The 19,288-nt window shown below is 46.6% G+C and overlaps 1 protein-coding gene across 11 annotated transcripts in view; it reads right to left on the bottom strand.

Moving 5' to 3' along the window:
* The window catches only part of SEPTIN6 (septin 6), a 29,246-nt gene that overhangs the window by 6,061 nt on the left and 3,897 nt on the right, over nt 1–19,288 (bottom strand). For 5 of the 11 annotated variants that reach the window (XM_064669903.1, XM_064669899.1, XM_064669897.1 and 2 more), the window contains exons 1-9: nt 17,282–17,317; nt 16,436–16,550; nt 9,140–9,335; nt 7,820–8,006; nt 7,427–7,588; nt 3,322–3,418; nt 2,894–3,062; nt 2,274–2,406; nt 1,416–1,606 (exon numbers count right to left, since the gene is read on the bottom strand). In XM_064669903.1, the coding sequence (XP_064525973.1) occupies nt 1,416–1,606; nt 2,274–2,406; nt 2,894–3,062; nt 3,322–3,418; nt 7,427–7,588; nt 7,820–8,006; nt 9,140–9,335; nt 16,436–16,550; nt 17,282–17,311 (1,280 nt within the window). In that variant the 5' untranslated portion in view covers nt 17,312–17,317. Of the gene's footprint in view, nt 1–86; nt 118–1,415; nt 1,607–2,273; nt 2,407–2,893; nt 3,063–3,321; nt 3,419–7,426; nt 7,589–7,819; nt 8,007–9,139; nt 9,336–16,435; nt 16,551–17,281; nt 17,318–19,288 lie in introns of those variants that run through there. The other 6 variants (XM_064669900.1, XM_064669902.1, XM_064669898.1 and 3 more) reach the window with 2 other exon arrangements.

Here is a 19,288-nt window from a genome sequence, read left to right as displayed (position 1 = left end):
GCTGATACTATAGGGCATCTTGTTTCTCTTTTCTGCACTCCTGACCCTGACTAATCTCAGGGCTGAAGTCTGCAGTCCTGAGTGACCAGATGTCTGAGAGCTATAAGCATGAAAGAACTCAGTTGTGTATTCCTTACACAGTCCATGCTGGGGAGAGAAGTCTGCTCCCAGTCAGTCTCAGACTCCTCAGCATGAAAAGATACTAAAACCCCCTGAAGGTAATTCAAATGAGCAAATCAACATAGGCAGTGGAAAAAGGAACAGACTAGTGAGAAAAGGGCAGTGCTAATTACTCATCAGAAAAGAATGTTGACATAGAAGCAGCTCCAGTTCAAAATTAAAAGACTAAACCAGGATCTCATTTTTGTTATTGGGTGTTTCTCTCCTGTCTCATTTGATTCCAAGCTTAACGGTCATGGGCTTTTTCTCTGACAAACAATGCTGTCAGCTCTTTGGGCACATCCCATATTGTCCAATTTAACAGCACTTCCTCATGTATTTGAGACTGCATAGTGCAGGCAAGATTTGCTCTGGATTTGCCCCAGGAAGGTGCAGAGGGGGGATTGTGGCAGTGGTACAAAACCAGACTCGTTTGTCTCTGCACCACTGTCTGTACACTCGCCCAGGTGGCACAGTGCTTCATTTTGGGAAACGTACCCCAGTGGGAAGGAACTGCTCAATGCTGGGAGAACTGGGAGCACTGTTTCACTGTACAGCTGGTTGCTCTTGATCAACTGCAGAGCTTCAAGAGCCCAGGCCCCCAAGGGGCACTGCCCAGATCCCAGGACCCTTACGAGGGGGTGGATCCTGAAACACCAGTCCCTGGCACAGGGAACCCCTGCTAAAGCCATGCAGTAACTCCCACTGCTTATGTGGAGGGCAAAAAGCTGATTTAGGACTGTAGAGGAATACTAGTGCTAACAAGGTGCTGTAACCTGTCCCCTCATTTTGCAGCCTTACATTTTGCAGGCTCCATAAGTCAAGACTTTTCACAGTCCAAGTTTTTTCCCAACCTGAACAAGTAAGAATCTGAGACAGGACACGCTCCTCTCTGGGGGTAGAGGAACACCCCTGCTACCCACACCCTCGCCTTGGCAGCTAGCATGGTTCCACTTCATTACAAGCACTGACAGACCAGGGGAGGAGCAGGGAATCTAGGGGAATAAAAATAAGTTCATCCTCTCCCATGCTGTCAGCAAGGCAATGAGGGAGGTTAGCACTGCTCCCAGCTCTTCAGGATGACAGCTGAAGGTTAAACGCTTCCAGCTACTGCTCAGCCTTACTAGGCATTAGATCTGGCTGCAAACCTTCCCATGATAAGGACTGGCTATGTTGGAAGGGAAAGATGAACACCCAGAAAATTAGTAAAGGAGAACCATTACCAAAAAGCAAATGCCACTGGGTTAGCAACTTACTTTTTCCTTTCCTTATCCCTTTTAAGAGTTTGCGATCCTCCAGCCTGCTGAGCCTGAGACTGAAGCAATTCAGCTGCTGTCTTCCTTTGTTTAAATGCATTTACTTCATCATCCAGAGACTTCTTCTTATCCTCTAGCTTCTTTTTTTCATCCTGATGTAATTTCTTCAGGCGATCAAACTTTTCATGCAGCTAAAGGGAAAGGAGAGAGGTGAGGAGGACCCAGCACTACCAGATACTCTGTGCACAGGAAAAGAGGAAGATGGAAGGATCCCTTGATACCTGAGCCTGCAAGTCTCTATTGGTCTCTACATAATTTCTAGCTCCTGAGCTGACAGTGCCTAGACAAGAGCAGGGAACAGTCTCCTTCCACAACAACTCACAAACCAGGCAGTGTTCTAGTGAGGCATCATTGTGCACACTAAGAACAGAGGATTGAGAGAGCATAATTGTAAAAAAATCCCTAATCCATTTCCAGGAGTCTCCTCCTTATTCCTCTTTAAAGGTCAGTAAATTAATGGATTTTTCACAATGCTAAGGAAGTTGTATGGGTATCCTTTTTGTATAACAAGTTTATTCAGGGGCTGCTTCTCTCCTTGACTTTTGCCGCACTGCACCTCTCCATCAGAATCAAGTCTATGGCCCTTTCCTGGTGCAGCAAGTTGTACTCAGTAAACACTGTGATTCAGTTCTGTCCTACAGGATGAACACCTTAAGGTCCCCATCCAAGTTAAACCTTAGACTTCTTGGTAAGAAAGTCCTAAACCCCACTTTGCAGAAAGTGATTTGGCAGCAACTACCTACTTGGGAGTGAATCTATCACTCACAACCACGAAGAGACAAGTACTGCAGTCTTCACCTCTTTTTCAGCCTCCTTCAGCTCTGCTTCTTTCTCCTTGACCCTCTGGACAAACATCTGCCTCATTGCCTCTTCCTTTTTCTGCAGTTCCCCCAGAAACTCATTTCTTTTGGCTTCATAAGTTTCTTGTAAGCTAAAAAGAAAGGAAAGTCCAGTGATATCATTTGGGACAAACTCTGCTTCCTCTGACCTTCTGAAATCACTGTGAATACTGCTTGAACACAACACATTTGCTACTCACTCACCCATGTGTGCCCAAGGTCTTTTTTTGTCCAATAATTTTTGGGATCTGTTGCACTTTTCTGTATGTTGAATGTTGGGCAATTCAAAGAAACCCACCGGCAACAAACACTAGCTCAGAGGAACACTGCTGTGTCTCTGCAGCACAGATATTTCTCCTCTTATACTTGCAGTTTCAGTCAGTCCTGCACATGCTCCCCGTGTTTTCACCCTCTCTCACTCAGCCAGTACCTTTTCTGAATTGGATTTATCAGACCTGGCAGGTTTTCTTGCTGCATTGGTTCTTTCCACGCTCTCCCAAGGACACGCACACTTACACACGCACGCGGCACATCCAGCAATGCCTCTCTCAGGCTCTCCTGTCTCCTCTAGGATCTCACCTGAAGGGTTTGCTGTCTGGATCAGTGTCCTTGAACCCCATCTCTTCCAGTTTGCACCGCCGGTACAGCTCGTAGTGGCGGGTGTGGGTCTGCTCACGAAGGTCCTCCATGTTCACGCGGATCAGCATCTCCCGCAGCTTCACAAAGTCACAGTGAGCTTCATTCTCCACTGGAAGAAGACATGGTAAGGACTAAGGTGGGGACAGAAACAAAGATCTCTTCCCATATTCCCCACTTGTCTACTCCTCCAACAGGTTTAACAGCCCTTTGGAGCAGAGCAAACTGTCACTATAGGCCTGACACAAGGATTTAGCAAAGGATAATTTCCCATGAGATAATAAAGTCCAGCAGGCCCTTCCTCCTTTTATGAGAGCCCACTTGCATACATGTCACCATTCATGCCATGAAAATCCCAGGGCTCAACTCACCCTGCACTGTGCCCCAGGGGTACTGACGAGCTTTCATCATTTTGTTTCCTATTTTCAGCTCCTCCGTGCTCCCGATCACTGCAAATGGCAAGTGGGCCTGGAACACATTTCATGATACCCACATTAGTCCCTCTCACACCTGGCTGACCCGCCAGCACACAGAGATTAGCACAGCCACTGAGCAGAACAGTCATTACGCACACGCTAATCTCAGGGAGTCTAGTCACTGGCCACTAGCCCAAGACAAAGGGGGAGTAGGGTGGGTCCTTTTTGGAAACCTTGTTAGTGCTACCACTCTATATCCTCTACCTGGCTGATCCTCCCAGCCACAGGGTCTCAGGTGAGATGAGCCAGTCAAGACTGGCATCAGAATGCCAGCTCGAACAATGTGCTGCGCGGCGCTGACTGCGGTGCTGTCCCGGGGCTGCCGTGGCTGAGGAGAACATCTGCACAAGCACAGAAGCAGTAAGAGGTCTTGGAGCCTTCTTGGTTTTTTATCCCCCCTCCACTCCCTTGGCTCACACTGGAGCACAAGACTCCTTGCTCCATCGGATCATGAGATAGAAGTCCATCCTTCACCCCCAGAGAACAGCTCCTTCCTCCCCGCTTGCTTCAGCCCTGGTGAGGAAGGGCTGAATGTGTCCCTGCACAGGGTCAGCCTCCATGGCCACGTGTGCCCCGAGGTGTGCCCCAGGCTGAGCTGGGAATGACTCTGCATTCCCTGGGGCTCACAAGAGAGATGTGCTTTTCAGAAATTCAGAAATCAAAAACAGTCATTTCTCAGTAAGATAGTCTCTCTGAAGAATGCAAAAAATAAGAGATTTGCCCAGTGCAAGCTCAGCAAAACTGGAAAAGAAACACTCCCAACACTTATCTAAGCTCTGAAGACCTCAGCTTACAGTCCCCTCATTCCCCAGACTCAGGCAGCCAGGCAAACCCCCAACACTGCCATCATACTTTGCTGCACTTTTCTGTGGCGCAGTAAGTGAGATTTGTCCACACCTCCACTTGCTCTTGGGAACAATACTGTGCATTCTGCCAAGCTGCAAAGAAGTCCAGTGCAAAGTTTCAGCACTTTAAAAATGAGAGTTCCACCTCCCTGCACCAAGCCCTTCTGCTGAGTTTCGTGCAGTGACATTTGCTAGAGAGCTTTTAAAGTGTGCTGAGTTCTGGGCAGTTAAAAGGGCCCCAGGAAACCAACCACGTGGAAGATCAGTGACCCTGGATTGCTCTCAAGAGCAGGCAAGAGAATTCCATAGCTTATCTGAAAACTTGGACAAGTTCATGACAGCTGATACAAGCAAAAGATTTCACAGATTATGTTTTCTGCTCTCAGAGTGTGGCTCATAGAGTCAAACTGTAAATACAGCAAAACTGCCAGCAAGCACTCATACAGATGGGTTCTTCCACTTGTATTGCTCAGCCTCCCACCTCTCACATGGGACACACAGAATAAGTGGGGCTACTGGTCAGCCTGATGGGGCACCAGAGGTGCCTACTTCTCTCCTCTTCCCATCCTGCTGCTTCTGAGGGAGAGCTTCCAGACTTCCCTGTTGGCTTCTTTGGACTGTCCATGAGGAACATCCCATGACTGGCTTCTCCCACAGCTCTTAATGCTTTTTGTTCACTTTGTATCCAGGCCTCTGGGAGAGCAAAGTAAGGGGATTTTCCAATGGACAAAGTAAGCAATAGGAACAAGAGGAGAAGCCTGAGGCAGTGGCAGATACACCGTGCTATGGCCGCACAGGCACAGCCTGAACCTCGGCCATCAATGGACCTGGTTACCCTCAACAGCAGAGACTCTTCCTCCACAGGCACCAACTGTCCAGTTGCTGTCTTTGCCAGGGAGAAAGTGCTGGTGATTCCCTTTTTCCATCAGCAAAGGAAGTTCCCAGCTCCCACCATGTGGGACAGCTCACACAGCTGCATGTGATCTCATTTAATTAGCAGGTGCAGGGAGAATATTTTTTCAGTAATTAGACTAACTAATTCAAAATGGAAAAGCCATCAGGGAGTTGAAAGAATAGGAGAGCTTGTTTTTCTTATTTGATTTTATGCAAGAATAAAATCTAGATGGGAAGAGACCTAATGAATTTTGGACAGTGTCTTCTCTGAACTTGTATATATATACTTTGTGGAAAAAAAGTAACTGATCCAGAGAAGTTGATGGTCAGCAAGAAGCACTACTTAATTATGAAAACTGCATTTACAACCTTTCAAATATGTTGATCTGTACAGGCAAAGACAATTAAGCTTTCTGTAGAGGAGTACAAACACAAGGTTAAGGCAACCTATTTAAATCAAAGTTTCCCATTCCTCAATTTTAAACTTAAATTGGCAATTTAAGTTGTAAACCTAAATCAACCCATTCTGGCTCTTTTAATGGTCTCAGTCCCTCCACAAGCTCATCTCCAGCCCTGAAGCATAAGCAGATTTGTCTTATGTTGCTAATAAAATCACTATTTGGATACAAGTTTTCCAGGCCTGCAAAATTGCCTTGATCAGATTCAGATTCTGGCCTGCTTAGTTCCCATAAACCTGGTAATTCTGACTGATATGATTTTAATGGGGGATTAAAGAGCTGATCTCTCTGTGAGCAACTGACAACCCAAAATGTCTACAGTGCCCCAGACAGCAAGTCCCTCCCAGGGAACATGTGAATGGCTAAAAGGAAAGATGAGCAGAGAAGGGCTGAGAGGGAAGGACTTCTCCTTTTATCATCACACCTCTGGTTCCTTTAGGATGGAGTGATGTTGCATTTTGCTTCCAGCAGTAACTCTATTCCTACACAGTGAGAGCATTAAGCACTAAGAAAGATACCATCACAAAACCACTCTGACCAGGAAACCACCACTGACATCAGGACAAACTTTATGTTTCTTTAGGCCTCTCCAGAATACTCTTTAATATTAGATCAAGACGTGACACAAAAGCACATCAGGTAGACCTGTACTACATCAACAGCAGTGAAGCAACTTCCCCTACTTGCTTTCCTGTAAAAAGCCTTCTGGAATATAGGATGCACTGCCAGAGGGACCAAGGGATAGTTTGCTCCCTCTTCAAGGAACCACAGACAGGCAGCCACCATGCTGTGCAGGCCAGAGCCAGAATGAGCACCTGCAGGCACCTTGAGGCATGTCTGGACCAAGTTGTGTACTGGTTTTCACACACTGCTGGTTAAGCTGTGCAACTCCTTGCCACCAGATCCTGGAAATTTACTGGTGGCAGGACATCATGGCAGGACATGGGACAGAAATACAGAGAAACTCTTGAGCTAACAGGGTTAGACACCAGGGAATGTTGTACACACTCCCTCTCTTGTGTACTCCCAAAGTGACCAAAAGCAGAAGAGAAGGGCCACTGGGCTGCCTGGGCCTCTGGTCCCACCCTTGTGTTTTATTTCTCACATCAGCACTTGGATGTAGCTCAAAGAAAGACACTGTTCTAATCAGCCTCGTTGCACTCCCTGTCCACCTATTCTGGCCAACAGCAACAGAGCCAAAAGGCCAAACCAGACCATGACCTAGCTAAGAACCTGGATCAATAATAAAACAGGAATTCAGTGCAGACAAGAGTCCCAGAGCTGGCCAGGTGAAGGGGCTCTGCTGCAAGGACAGCCATAGGCAAGAGGAGACATCCATAGACGCAGGGCTTTCCAGGAAACACCAGTCCAGGAGAGCAGAACTGTTCATTGCAAAAAACACAGGGTGAGGAGCAGAGGTGCATGTCTGCAGACAGTCTGCCCCTCACACCAGACAGGTAACACTCATCTTATTAATCCATAACCCAGGACTGTCCTTGCCCTGCACAGCCAGGCCTCGCTGTCTGTCTGGCTTCTTACATGTCCCTCAACAGACATGCATGAGGACAAGGAGGGGGTTAAAAGTCTGTTTTCTGACTAGAAAAGCCCACCAGAGAGTCAGTAGCCGACCACAAGGCTCTGCTAGTCTAGGATGACCCTACAAGGAGGGGACCTCTGTGAAATCCTGTTTTTAAGACACAAAATAAAAAGGGAAAGCAGATTTAAGAAACACCCCAATATGGCCCACCAACCCCTACATTGACAGTGCTGTTCTATGACAGGAGGAAGCACCCAGTCACTTACATTCATTGTCCCATTTATCTCTGCCACCGATTCATCATCTGTTGGGAACTGGTAGATCTGAACCCCGTTACTGACCAGTTCACTTGTGATTTTAATTTTAAACTTGGTCAGCTCACTCTTGGAAATGGCATCAGATTTGGCAATGATGGGAATGATGTTCACCTAGAAAAGAACAGAGGAACAAAGTAATCAACTTTGCTCCAGGGAGTTTTTCCAAGTCTGCAAAACAACCTTCAAAAAATTATAAACGATCAATAAATCTACAGGATTTATCTGCCAAGCCAGTCATTTCCACCAGAAGGGCTATTAAAGGTGGGGAAATGCTCTGGAAAAGCAGCAGCCTTTCCACCATGCAAACAGCAAACCTGCCCCATAAGAGTTAAACGTGCCCACCTTGCTGTCAAGCTTCTTCATTGTTACCAAGTCCAGGGATTTCAGCGAGTGTCCTGTCGGAGCAATGAAGTACAAGCAGGCGTGGATGCGGGTGTCATGGTAGTTGTGCAGGACCCTTCTTATCTTCAGTTCTTCTTGCAAGTAGGCTTCAAACTGAGCATCGATGAACTCAACGATGGGCTTATAGCTTTGGTGAAAGGAAAAAAAAAAAAGCTATACATCTCACAGTCGGAGAGAAAAACAGACAGTGCTCCTTTGCTTGCTTTTAAGAAAAGGGAATTGTTAGAATTCACTTCCTGAGACCAATTCTCTCCATCTCCCTTCCTCTCCACCCACAACAAATTTTAGAGTTACACTACTGACACGGAGATGTGGTCCTACATCAGACTCTAGCAGCCTGTTTGTCAAAACACAGTACTGAGATTCAGCAGAGGACAGGAGACACGTCATCCTCTCCAGGGAAAGAGGACTCTCGTACTTTGAAATGTGAGGGTGAGAGACTTTCTAAAGCAAGGATCATGCAGACTCAATTGCAGCAGTGTGTAACCCTTGCTTGCACTCAGGGGTTGAATGGCTTGCTGCTCTCACAGCCCTGAGTCCTGCTGGTGGAAGATACAGTCAGTACTACCTTTGCCCAGTGCTCTGGGCAGGAAATTCCTGTAGCACCCTTCCAAGGCCTTCTGAAATACAGAGCCTTTCAGACTCATAACATAAAGGACATCAATGCATCTTAAACATAGCTTAAAAAAAACCCCTGACAGACCCACAACAAAGCAAATCCCATCAGCAATGTCTCTGTGAAGATGCACCTTGGAGACTGCCTGCTGGAACTGCACATCCCTTAACCACCACAGTCCAGCCATGCTGGGATGTGAGCTGCCAGACACAGTTCCCATGGGTATCTCACTGCACATTTATCGTGCTTCCTTTGGCAACACAGAGAAGTGGGTATTAAGCCAAGTGGTCACTAGACCACACAGGTGGTTTGGTTGGCAGCTTGTGGTCAGCACAGCCAAAACAAACCCAGATGCTGCCCTGGAGCATTCCACTCTCCCCACCAGATGAATATGGGCAGAAGGCTGCCAGCAGGGCAGATATTACTCTGACAGTGTAAGAAAAGCTGTTTCATAGCCAAAGCAGTGCTGACACTCCATAGCCTCTGTCCTCTCTTCTACCTGTCCCATCACAAAGAGATGACAAGGACAACCCATAAGAAAGAAGCAGGAAAAGTGTACAAGACAGTCTGGCCCACCTAGGGCACAGGGAGAGACCTTGCATGAAAAACTAGGTCATGATATAGCCTCTCTCCCCCACACTCACCTGTCCTCTTTGTTGATCTGATCCCCAAAGCCCACTGTGCTCACAATAGTCAGTTTGAGGTTGACATTGCTCTCCTGCAGGTCGTAGGTACTGGATTTCAGCTGAACCCCAGGCTGTGAGTGAGATGCTGGGTCACCTTCAAACTTGGTGTTGAAAAGGGTGTCCATGAGGGTGGACTTACCAAGGCCAGTTTCCCCTGTTGGAAAAAAAGAGAGTTGAAATGTTCAGTTGAATATTAATATGGCTTGGCCTTTCAGCTTCCAACCATTAACAGGGGTGAAATTGTAGCAGATGAAAGCAGATCTCATGCTCCCAAGGGAGCGTCTGGTAAACAGAAAGCCATGAACAATGGGAGGTCTGTGTTCTGGGCAAATTACATTTCACAGTCTAATGGCCATTAATATCGTTAGAAAATAGAGATGAAAAGAAAGAGGTGAAAAGGCGAAGGGGAAAGCATCATTCAGATCCTGCATAAACCCACAGCTACACTACAGAAGATGCTGTTTTCATTAAAAAGTGTGGGGGGATGGGGCTTACTGCCATTTCCAAAAAAAGCTGCTCCAGATCAATATGTGTTTAATAAGCAGCCACGAAAGCAGTCTCCTACCGTGCAGAAACCCTGAGAATTCATTCTAGTCCTACAGCAAGTTGTGCAGTGGGTTTCTACTCACAACAGCTTGAGTTGGGGAATCAGCCTTCTAGACTAGGAGAGGGCATTTTTGGTAGTATCTGGTTTCCATATCTTAGGAGCTACACAAGCTATACAATATTCCAAAATCTGCTTCCAAACTGTCTGCAGCATTGAACTGTTACTTGGATCCCCTCTATCAACAGGTAACTATTTCTCTGTCTGGAAGGAAGAGAGAAATCCCAGAGACCAGTCTTAAATTTGTTTTAGATACATCCCAGGAAGAATAAAACAAATCCCTCTGTGCCTGCATTCCACAGGGCAGCCTCCCTTGCCAAGCTCTGAGAACGGAGCCAGGTCTCTGAGCTCAAAGGATCTGACTTCCTATGCAGTCTGGTTTGTTGCCCTGTGAGGGCTGTTGTGTTTTGGAGAAACAACAATTTCTGAGCTGCCCGGCTGACTTTTGCAGAAACTTCAGGAGCCGGCTGAACCCCACCCACTGCGGGAGCACAGGGAGGCTGTGTCTGGCTGCAGCAGCCTTTCCCTCCTTCCCCCAGCCCTCAGCTCCCAACCAAAACAACTTCATCGCTTTCCTACTTTGCTCAGAATAAAAGTGCTTCTTATTTTTGTAAGTTTAGAGCTCTGCAACAGATCCAAACTTGCATGAAATGCCCAATTCAACAAGGGGAAACTCCTCCCCATCCTCCCCCTTCCAAATGTCCAAATCTCCAAGCCTCACCCCTTCAAGCAGGCAAATTCCTCTCTTGGCCACAGAAGGGATTTCTCTCACTCAGGGCTGAACTACAAGATAGGCAGGGCAAGGCAAACATAGATTCATAAAATCACAGAATGGTTTGCGTTGGAAGGGACCTTAAAGATCACCCAGTTCCAACGCCCAAATCCCCTGCTCTGGGAACTGAGCTTCTCTGATTGCCAGGATCACATATCAAATACCTTTCCAGAGGCAGCAAGATTCATTAACATTTCAAAGTCAGCATACACCCTGAGCTGCAGAGCTGCCTGGGAGCCAGCTGAGAGCTTGTGCTCCATCACCAAGGGATGCCAGATATGGCCAGTCACCAGTCCAGTTGCTTTTTGCATCCCATTTGCAATCTGAAGGGGGGAAGAGGGAGTCAGCACCAGGAGCTGGTATGGCTGCAGTCCCTTGTGCTATGTCAGTACATCAGCTGTGCCTACAACACTGCTGACCAGAGCAAGGCAGGGGGACCCAGCAAAGCACAACGTTATCTCTGTCACTGGAAAAATAAGATGGTCCAGCAAGTCCTTCATCGACTTGGAATCTCATTGTCTGGATTTCTCAGGTACCATTTGCCCCCAAAAGGCAGCAGGTGCACAAAGTGCAGCAGACCAGAACATCGCCACAGTTTGGACAGGGATTTTGAGAGTTAACAGCAGACAGCCTGTAGGACCTGCCAGGCCTTTCTCAGGGATTCCAGGAAAACGGCAGTGTAAAAAAAGACAAAAATCTAAACAGCCTGAGAAGGCTGCAGCATTTCCAGAGCCCCTGCCAAGGGATGGGTGGGACAGAGCAGCAAGCTGGCTGCTCGCCTGTGAATGCCAGGAACCCTGGATGGGACATCTCAGAGCTGGGGAGTCCATCAGCCCTGGGGTGTGAGACCATCACCCACACACCAGCCTGCAAAGCCTCCTCCTATGCCGCTGCCTCACAGCCTGGAAGGCCCTGGAGCAGGGTCAGATCCAGCAGTCTGTTCCCAAGCCTGCAGGGCTGCAGGACAGGGTGACAGGGGAGCAGCAGTGGTGACCAGGGCAGGGAGCTGCTCCCTGCAGCGGATACACAGATCATGTGTAACCCACACTGACTTCCAGGCAGACAAAATACCCTGTAAATCACCTCTGGTTTCTGCCTCCCTGCTTCTTTGAGGCAAAAGATGTTCATGTGAGGCCAAGACTATTGTTTAAGCACATCCTGAACCTGTTAATCATTGCCTACTTTAAATCAATCTAATGTGCTGTTTCCAGCAGGAAGGACTTTAATGTCAGAGGGGCCAGGTCAAGTGCCTAAGAGATGCAGGACATGCTTTTATATTCTATTTCATGACACCTACACAGGGCCAGCAAAGGCAACTCTGAATTCAAACACTAATTTTTTTCTTTTGGAAGGGTAAGATCTGAACTGGTAAGTCATTTTTCCATAGGTGGGAGCTGACCATCCAAACACCTACAACTTCACATTTAAAACACAAAACACTCAGCCACTAACACAGCATGTCAAACATGAAGTCTGCACACCAAGAATTACATTGAGCCAGCAGATACCCCCGTCCCTGAGCTGTGTGACCCCACTGACATGGCACAGCATTAAAGCCTGCCAGGGAGGAGGACAGTGGAGAAGAGAGGAAAGACTGTCTCAGCTGAAAGAAACACGATGTTAACACTGACAAAGTGACATGAGATGGCAAAAGACTGAAGATGCTAATAAAGTTTTTCATTGTGTTAAATATGAGGAGTGTTACTCTGAAGGCCAAAACGACAGAAGAGAAGATTTCTGAATCTCCTGGGAATTTCTGCCTCGCACAGAGGCAACTTTCTGCTGGCTGGAAGATGTGAATGGTGCCAACTGCTACTTGTAAGGACAGGAGTCCAGATGGAACAGATGGCCTGATGAAAAGGACAAAGTGGTGCGTGCTTGTTCCAGCCAACAGCACTGGAATCATCTCCAAAAAGCAGAAACGATGAATGGGGATTAAGAGGCAGAATTACTGTGAAAAAAGCAGCGGTGTACACAGACCGAGTGAGAGGCAGCCTTGGCAGGGGGATTATTTCCTGATGTCAGGCTTATGGACACACATGATTTGATCTCCAAAACCGTACTTAGGGGTTATGCAACTAGGCAGTGGTCTGCTCTCCCGAAACAGGGCTGACAAAAGAGGACAGGGCAGAGAGGGTGACCTTTACTGGTAGAGTGCTACACCAGGAAGCTCTGACAGCTACTGAAAAGCTGTAGTGTTGTGCCTTTCATTATGGGATGGAGGTTTGCTGCTAAGACCCACGATTTTCAGAGACATTAAAAAACAAATAAAAATGGCAACAGACACCACACCAGGTTCTGGACACACAGCAGCCCTACAGCACTGCCCAGAAAGCACCACCCACTCTTAATGCCCACAGTAGGCTGTCAGGCAAGAGTCACTGTGCTGGGCTCCCCACACCTCCTCTCGTTCTGAGATGTGCTCTCTGGTCCAGCTGCACATGCACACGGTGTCTTCAGCGCTCTATGGAAATGGTTCATCAACTCCCACATTGATGGAGCAGTGGCATCACTTGCAAAACTACAGCTGGGACAAGCTCCCAGCTTCCCAAATCAATACAGGTGTCTTTGTGGTGAATGAATCTTCATGGCTTCTTCCTTCCACAGAAATTTTGGCATCCTAAGTACCCTGCAGCAGTAAGCTGAATTATACACCACAAAAGCTGTACCTCCTTTTTTTGTAGCTGGAGATTTAATTTGCTTTTCCCTAGGATGTGATAAGTGAAACAACAAGCAACTGCTCACTGGCCCCCTTCTCCACATCATTCGGGATTTAAGAGGCCCCAGTCATATGATCTTCATTCAATTCTGTGGGAGGATAGAGAAGTCCTTGCAGTATTTCCCTGTTCAAAGGCATAGAACAGCTTTCAGAAGAGCACCCTTTCATGAGAGAGCAGCACCTGTCCTTCACAAGAGTAACAACCGTGCCTCCAGATATCAAACAGTTCAAGTTTAAAGAAAATGTATACGCATGCACAGCCTTTTCACGTGCAGAAATGGGAGCTAATCCAATGTAGCAGGTTTGTTGAGACAAGCCCTGAGGCAGCTCAGCCTGATAAGGGCATCTCTCAAGGAGACAGGAAAAAATAGCTCGTTTCATCTGACAGGTGTACAGAGATACCACACAATTCACCCACTGCAGGGCAAAGGCTGGGTTGTGGAGGCAAGAGGAGCAACATCAGCTCACAAAAGATGCTGAAGCATCTGAGAGGACCACCCAGTTCCCACCATCCATCCCAGGGGACCAGCGGCGAGGGGGCAGGAGAGGGCTGAGGAGAGAGATGGCTTTTTGGTTGGAGAAACCCTGCTGTCTCCTCAGCTGGTTGCACCAGTGACCATAAAAACAACCACAGGGTAACTTCCAGGCTGTACAGCTCATAACCCCAGAGAGCTGCCTGCTGGAGAGCAGGGAAACCTGTGCACATCCCTCCCTCCTCCAGTTGGTGAGAGCTCCCACACACCACGGGGCTCACTCGTTTGGAGTGACAGACTTCAAGCAGTCTTGGTACAACCCTTGGGGAAAGTGAAGGTATTTCTACTTAAATAGCCATTTTTCATTGCACTGGATAGGCCAGTTAGAACAAGTTCCCTAAGAGAAGAAGCAGGAAAATCCTGCTTATAACGGGATACTAGTCTAATGCAACTGTAATCTACCCTGGCCAAAACTGAGCAAGTTTACATTAAAAACCTATATATATTCCTCTTTTATTTCCCCCATCTCACTGAGAAATACAGTCAGCACAGAAAGTTTCAGCCATTAAATACCTCTTCAGCTTTTGTACTGAACTAAGAGGCAACTAACAATTTATCACAGAAGCTTTAGGAAGAAAATGATTGTGCTGAGGAATAAAAGATCAGAGAAACCATCCACAACCCCTAACTTCTTATGAGAGGTTTTCTCATTTATTCTATCTTTGGCTTTAGTCTCAAAGGGGAGACAGCTTTCAGCATGAGAAGAGCTAAAAATTGCTCCACTCTGGACGTGCTGCTGAGAGTCATTTTTGATGCTTTCCTTGGCTTCTCCACCAGGAGCTGGAGGGATCGGTGGCTCAGATCCAATATGACGCAGAGTAAAACTGCCATTGGATTTTTCCTCCAACAGATGCCACACACATCTGAAAAATGGGAGGCAATGAAGTGCCTTTCTGTCATGCTTAGTGGCCTGTCTATGGGATCAGTTCATCTATTCCTTTTATTTGCCCCAATCCTCATTTGCTCCCTCTTCTTTCAATTTTTCACCCCAAACTCCTGCTGTCCAAGTGAGATCCAACAGAACAAATGACAGACAAACTCTGAGAATTTTGGGGTTTTTTCTCCAGGATGTTTAAGAGTTTAACTCTGTCTCCATAAGTTAACAGAGGCACCAGACAACTCTTAAAAAACACTTTAAAGCCTGGCCTCCTCAACTCTAGATTTGCGGATCTTTTTCTAATTAAGTTTATTAATTTTTTCTATAAAGTTTCTTTATTTCAGGATTGACTGTGTTATTACTATTCATAAAAGACTGACATTAATAACTAATGCACATTGATCTTGGTGTGTCCTTGTCATTCAGATCGACAAGGGATTAATGTATTCCATTTCTGTCCTCCAAAGAGGAAAGCAGAGGCATTCAACTCCTCTCCACACATCAAAGCGAACATATAACCACAGGAGGCACTCCCTGCTACACCTAGAACTTGTAGAAAAAAACACTGCAGCTCGGTAAGTGGAAAAGGAAACTCTTCAAGGCTTCAGTCTTGGGGCCAGGAGTTTCACTAGGTCATATCACATTTACGTACCGTGGAAATCACCAGCGACTCAGCCTGACAGTGACCTCCATTTGTCAGCAAAGTTTATCATCTCACAGGAATGCCGTTGTACAGAAAATTTTCTTCTCAGCTCCATTTAACAGGGTTCAGCTCCCCTCTCCTCGCTCCACTACTCTTGTTTCAGACTTAACCCTGTCCTGGGCAAACACCAGGTCCATACAAAGAGCTGCATCTCTCATGGGAGGGGACAGAAAAGCTCTGTGTGCATGCAGAGCTGACCAGCAGCATGCAGAGCTACCCCAGGAGGTATCCACAGCTGCTTCTCTTCCCTCTGTCACACCAGGCACAGCTAGGATCATCTGCAGACTCATCTCAGGGCTTACCCTGAGCAGCCATGGCCACACAATAACCTCCTGCTCCCCAGAGGCAGGGGATCAGCATCAGTAAAACAATCAGACAATTATTAATTCTCTATTATTAATTTCCTTATCCACATTGCCAAATCACTCTGTCAAAGCCATACAGGGTTTTTACTTCTGCCTCCAAGGAGGGACTATTTGGGATCCTAACCCTGGGAAGACCTGTGAGACGGGATGCAGGGACTGACACCAAGTCCTGCTACAGTGCCAGGCCCCAGCTGTGATCCACACATGGCATCTTGGATAATCGTCTGACCAGTTAAGGCTTGGCTAGACACAATTTTAATTCAAGTATGCACAGAAGGGAGGAGAAGAAAATAGCTTTTAGTGATTTAAGAGGCGACGACTAATATTTTGTTTAAATAATTATAATAATAATTCAATACCTAGTCAGACAAGACCTCAGAACAAAGTACTCTGGCATGAGTACCTATTTTCTTTTAAAAATGTGAAATTCAAACATACTAGGAAAATAAAGATCATAATAACAGCCTGTGATTTTAGGCATTTTATTTCACTGCTTGGTAGAAAGCCATGCTGCAGAACACCAGCGGGGATTTCCCAGAGCACCAGTAAATCTTGTTACTGAAAATAGAACAGTTGGGGAAATTTAAATCAAAGCTACCTTGTTAACGCTGTCACCGACAAGCTACATCCAGCTGCAGAGAACTTTTCAGCAAGAGAACTTCCCAAAATGGAAATACTCACCCACACACAGGATGTTGAAACAAAACCCATGATTAACTGACTTATTAACCAGCTGGTCAGGCAAACTGTCAAATCCTACGTGTCCAGAGAGCGGGACAGTACGACAGCCTTCACCCTGAAATACAATGAAATAGTTGTGTCATTTTCAAGCAAAATACACTGCTCTGTCTATTCTCTAAGACCTCCCAAGCAGAATCAACTGCACAGTCCAAGCAGATTTGCAGGGATGCTGTCAATCATGTCAGCGTGCTTCCCTCTTCCCCAAAACAAATCCAGGCGGCACAAATAGCACCTTTCATTTGCCACACATCTGAAGGTAGCCCTGTCAGAAAAATACTAAACTTTGCAAAACACGTACCCAAACACAGCTGCTGAAATAAAGAGGCAGCAAAACACTTGTTTCTTGAGGAAATACATAGAAGCTCAAGTCTCATACTGAAAACAAGAAGAATCTCCGGTGCAAAGGAGTGTATTAATGACACTTCCTCCTATAAGCCTATTACAATTCACTTTATGTGAATTGGAACTCACATGTAATTCCCATTCACAGCTGTAATTACAGAAACTAGCTAGAACAGTTAGGAAAACTGTACCTACACCTAGTAACTGAACAACTGGACCTACATCTAGTAACTGAGCACACATTGTCTCTGCAAAGCTCAATTGCTGCAGCACAGAAACAGCAGAGAATACAAGCTCCAAGCTATCAAACACAGCAATATCTTCTGTACTGTTGTGAAGATGAAAATCTCAGACTGCAAAGAGGAGTCTGTCCAAATCTGTAAAACAGCCACTGGCACCTGAAAATCAGGGATCACTGAAAGAAGCTGCAAGGGAGATGCTCACATAGGCAGGTGGCCAGACCATGCAAGGCATAAGGTCTTCTCCAGCTCCAAGTGTTCCTATCCGAGCTTCAGAGCACAACTTTGAAAGCCAGGAACCAAACAGGAAAACACAAACTGAGAAAACGTGTCCAGAACTCAGCTGCCCATAAACCCACTGCCCTGTCAGAAGGGAGCCTGCACGAGGGTTTGGGAGTGGGGGTACCCAAACCTGTCTGCGGGGGGCAAGGGTTGCTCCTGCCCAGCCACCCAAAGGACTTCATGACAAGATGCTCCTGCACCCTCTCTCCTGTGCCCAACACCACCAACCCAGTCTTCCCAGACAGGTGCCCCCTTCTGCCCCAGGACACAGAAGGGCTGAGGCCCAGCTCCAGCTCCACACCATGCACAGCCACTTCCTTCTGGAGGAATTTCCACCTGGCCATTGCACACAGGCCTGTGTAGGCCAAGGCACCCAGGGTTCCAACCCTGCCCAGCAAACAGCAATAAACCACATGTATGAGCTCAGCCTCAGAAATGGCATCATGCAAAACAGAGAGAATGGTGCTGCACTCACATTATTTGTGTGTACTGGAAAGTTGCCCTCCTGCAGCCCCCAAAAAGCAGCTATCTGCCTCTCTGAAGAAAAGGCTTCTCTTAATAATGTATTTTAGTGTCAAAACCAGAAAATTCCCCTCTGGCTTTCCAGGAACATCATAAGTCTGCAAGAAATACTACAGCCAAAAGGCAATAGTTTACAGGGTGTAATTTTTGACTTGTTCTTTCAGAATCATGCTTTCACATATCTTGAAAGACTGTTTGCAGGGACAGGCATACTGGTTCTCCCTCTTCTGCTAATGGCACTGGTATTTTAAGCCAGGAAAACATCCCCAAGGAGTGCATTTACTACAGTAGCCTGTCGGTATCATTACTTGCCTTGTTACTGTTTTGCTGTTGTGGGTTTGTCGTTTTTGTTTTTTTTTTTTCAGATATGAGGCTCCAAATACACTGCAGCCATTAACCATATTTACCAGTCTGTGATGTGTAAATATGTTTCCCCTTAGCCATATTTTGTGTATTAGTCTGACTCTTCCTGCCAAGATGTTCACCAAATATGGTGCTTTATTAATTCCTGAGCACCTTCCCTCCTAACGACATGTTCATGAGGAAGGCGCTCGAGTTCCCCAGCAGATTCTGGTTTTGCCTTGAGGATGCAGCTCCAAGTGCAGCAATGCACAAACAGCTAAAGCAGAAGAAAGGGAGGCTGTCAGGCACACAGATTTTTGTGACAACACACTCAAACTCTCCTAGACTGCATTCACCAAAACAAAACCCAGCACCAGGGTATCTTATGGCAGTGCTGGATCTGCAGCAAAAGCACCCGGTCCCGGTGAAGAACATATGGGGGGACAGAGTCCATGAAGGCGCGAGAGAGAACCACAGGCAGACTGCTCCTGGGGAAGGAGAAATATCAAGTGTATTTTTAATACTCAGCCTTAAAACTGCACCGTTTGAAGACTGCTTGAACACTACTCTCCCCAGGAAGCGTGGGCAGGAGTGTAGGCTCTCATTAAGAACAAATCTTCCCCTCATCCCTAAATATAAGTGTGATCCAGATGGAACAAAATAAACGGTAGAAGTTAAGCCACGCTGGGCTGAGAGCAGGCATTTACCATCGCACAGAATTCAGCCTCCAAGTCATTTCCTGCAGCTTCTTTTTCTAGTCACCTGTGGTTTTATAATGCAGTTAAACCACACTTCACGTCTGCTACAGGCCAGGAAACAAGTACTGTGAAATGTGATTTCCAGTCACAGCAGCTGAGCCTTCATGTTAACTACACAACCATGTGCTACTCTGGCAAAAAAGCTAAAACCTCCTTGGCCAAGGCATCAAGAGATCAGATGCAACGGGAAAAAAATAAGAAAAAATGTTTTAAGGTCAAACACACATCAGAAGTTGTCAGCAGTTACCAAACCTGTGGAGAGAAAATAAACATTTTCTATCTGATCCACCAAGAAACTGTGCAAGTCA

This window comes from Pseudopipra pipra, chromosome 13 (genome assembly GCF_036250125.1).
Source record: "Pseudopipra pipra isolate bDixPip1 chromosome 13, bDixPip1.hap1, whole genome shotgun sequence".
NCBI lineage: Eukaryota > Metazoa > Chordata > Aves > Passeriformes > Pipridae > Pseudopipra > Pseudopipra pipra.
The sequence above is the reverse complement of the archived record's forward strand: the minus strand, read 5'-3'. Positions and strand labels throughout refer to the sequence as shown.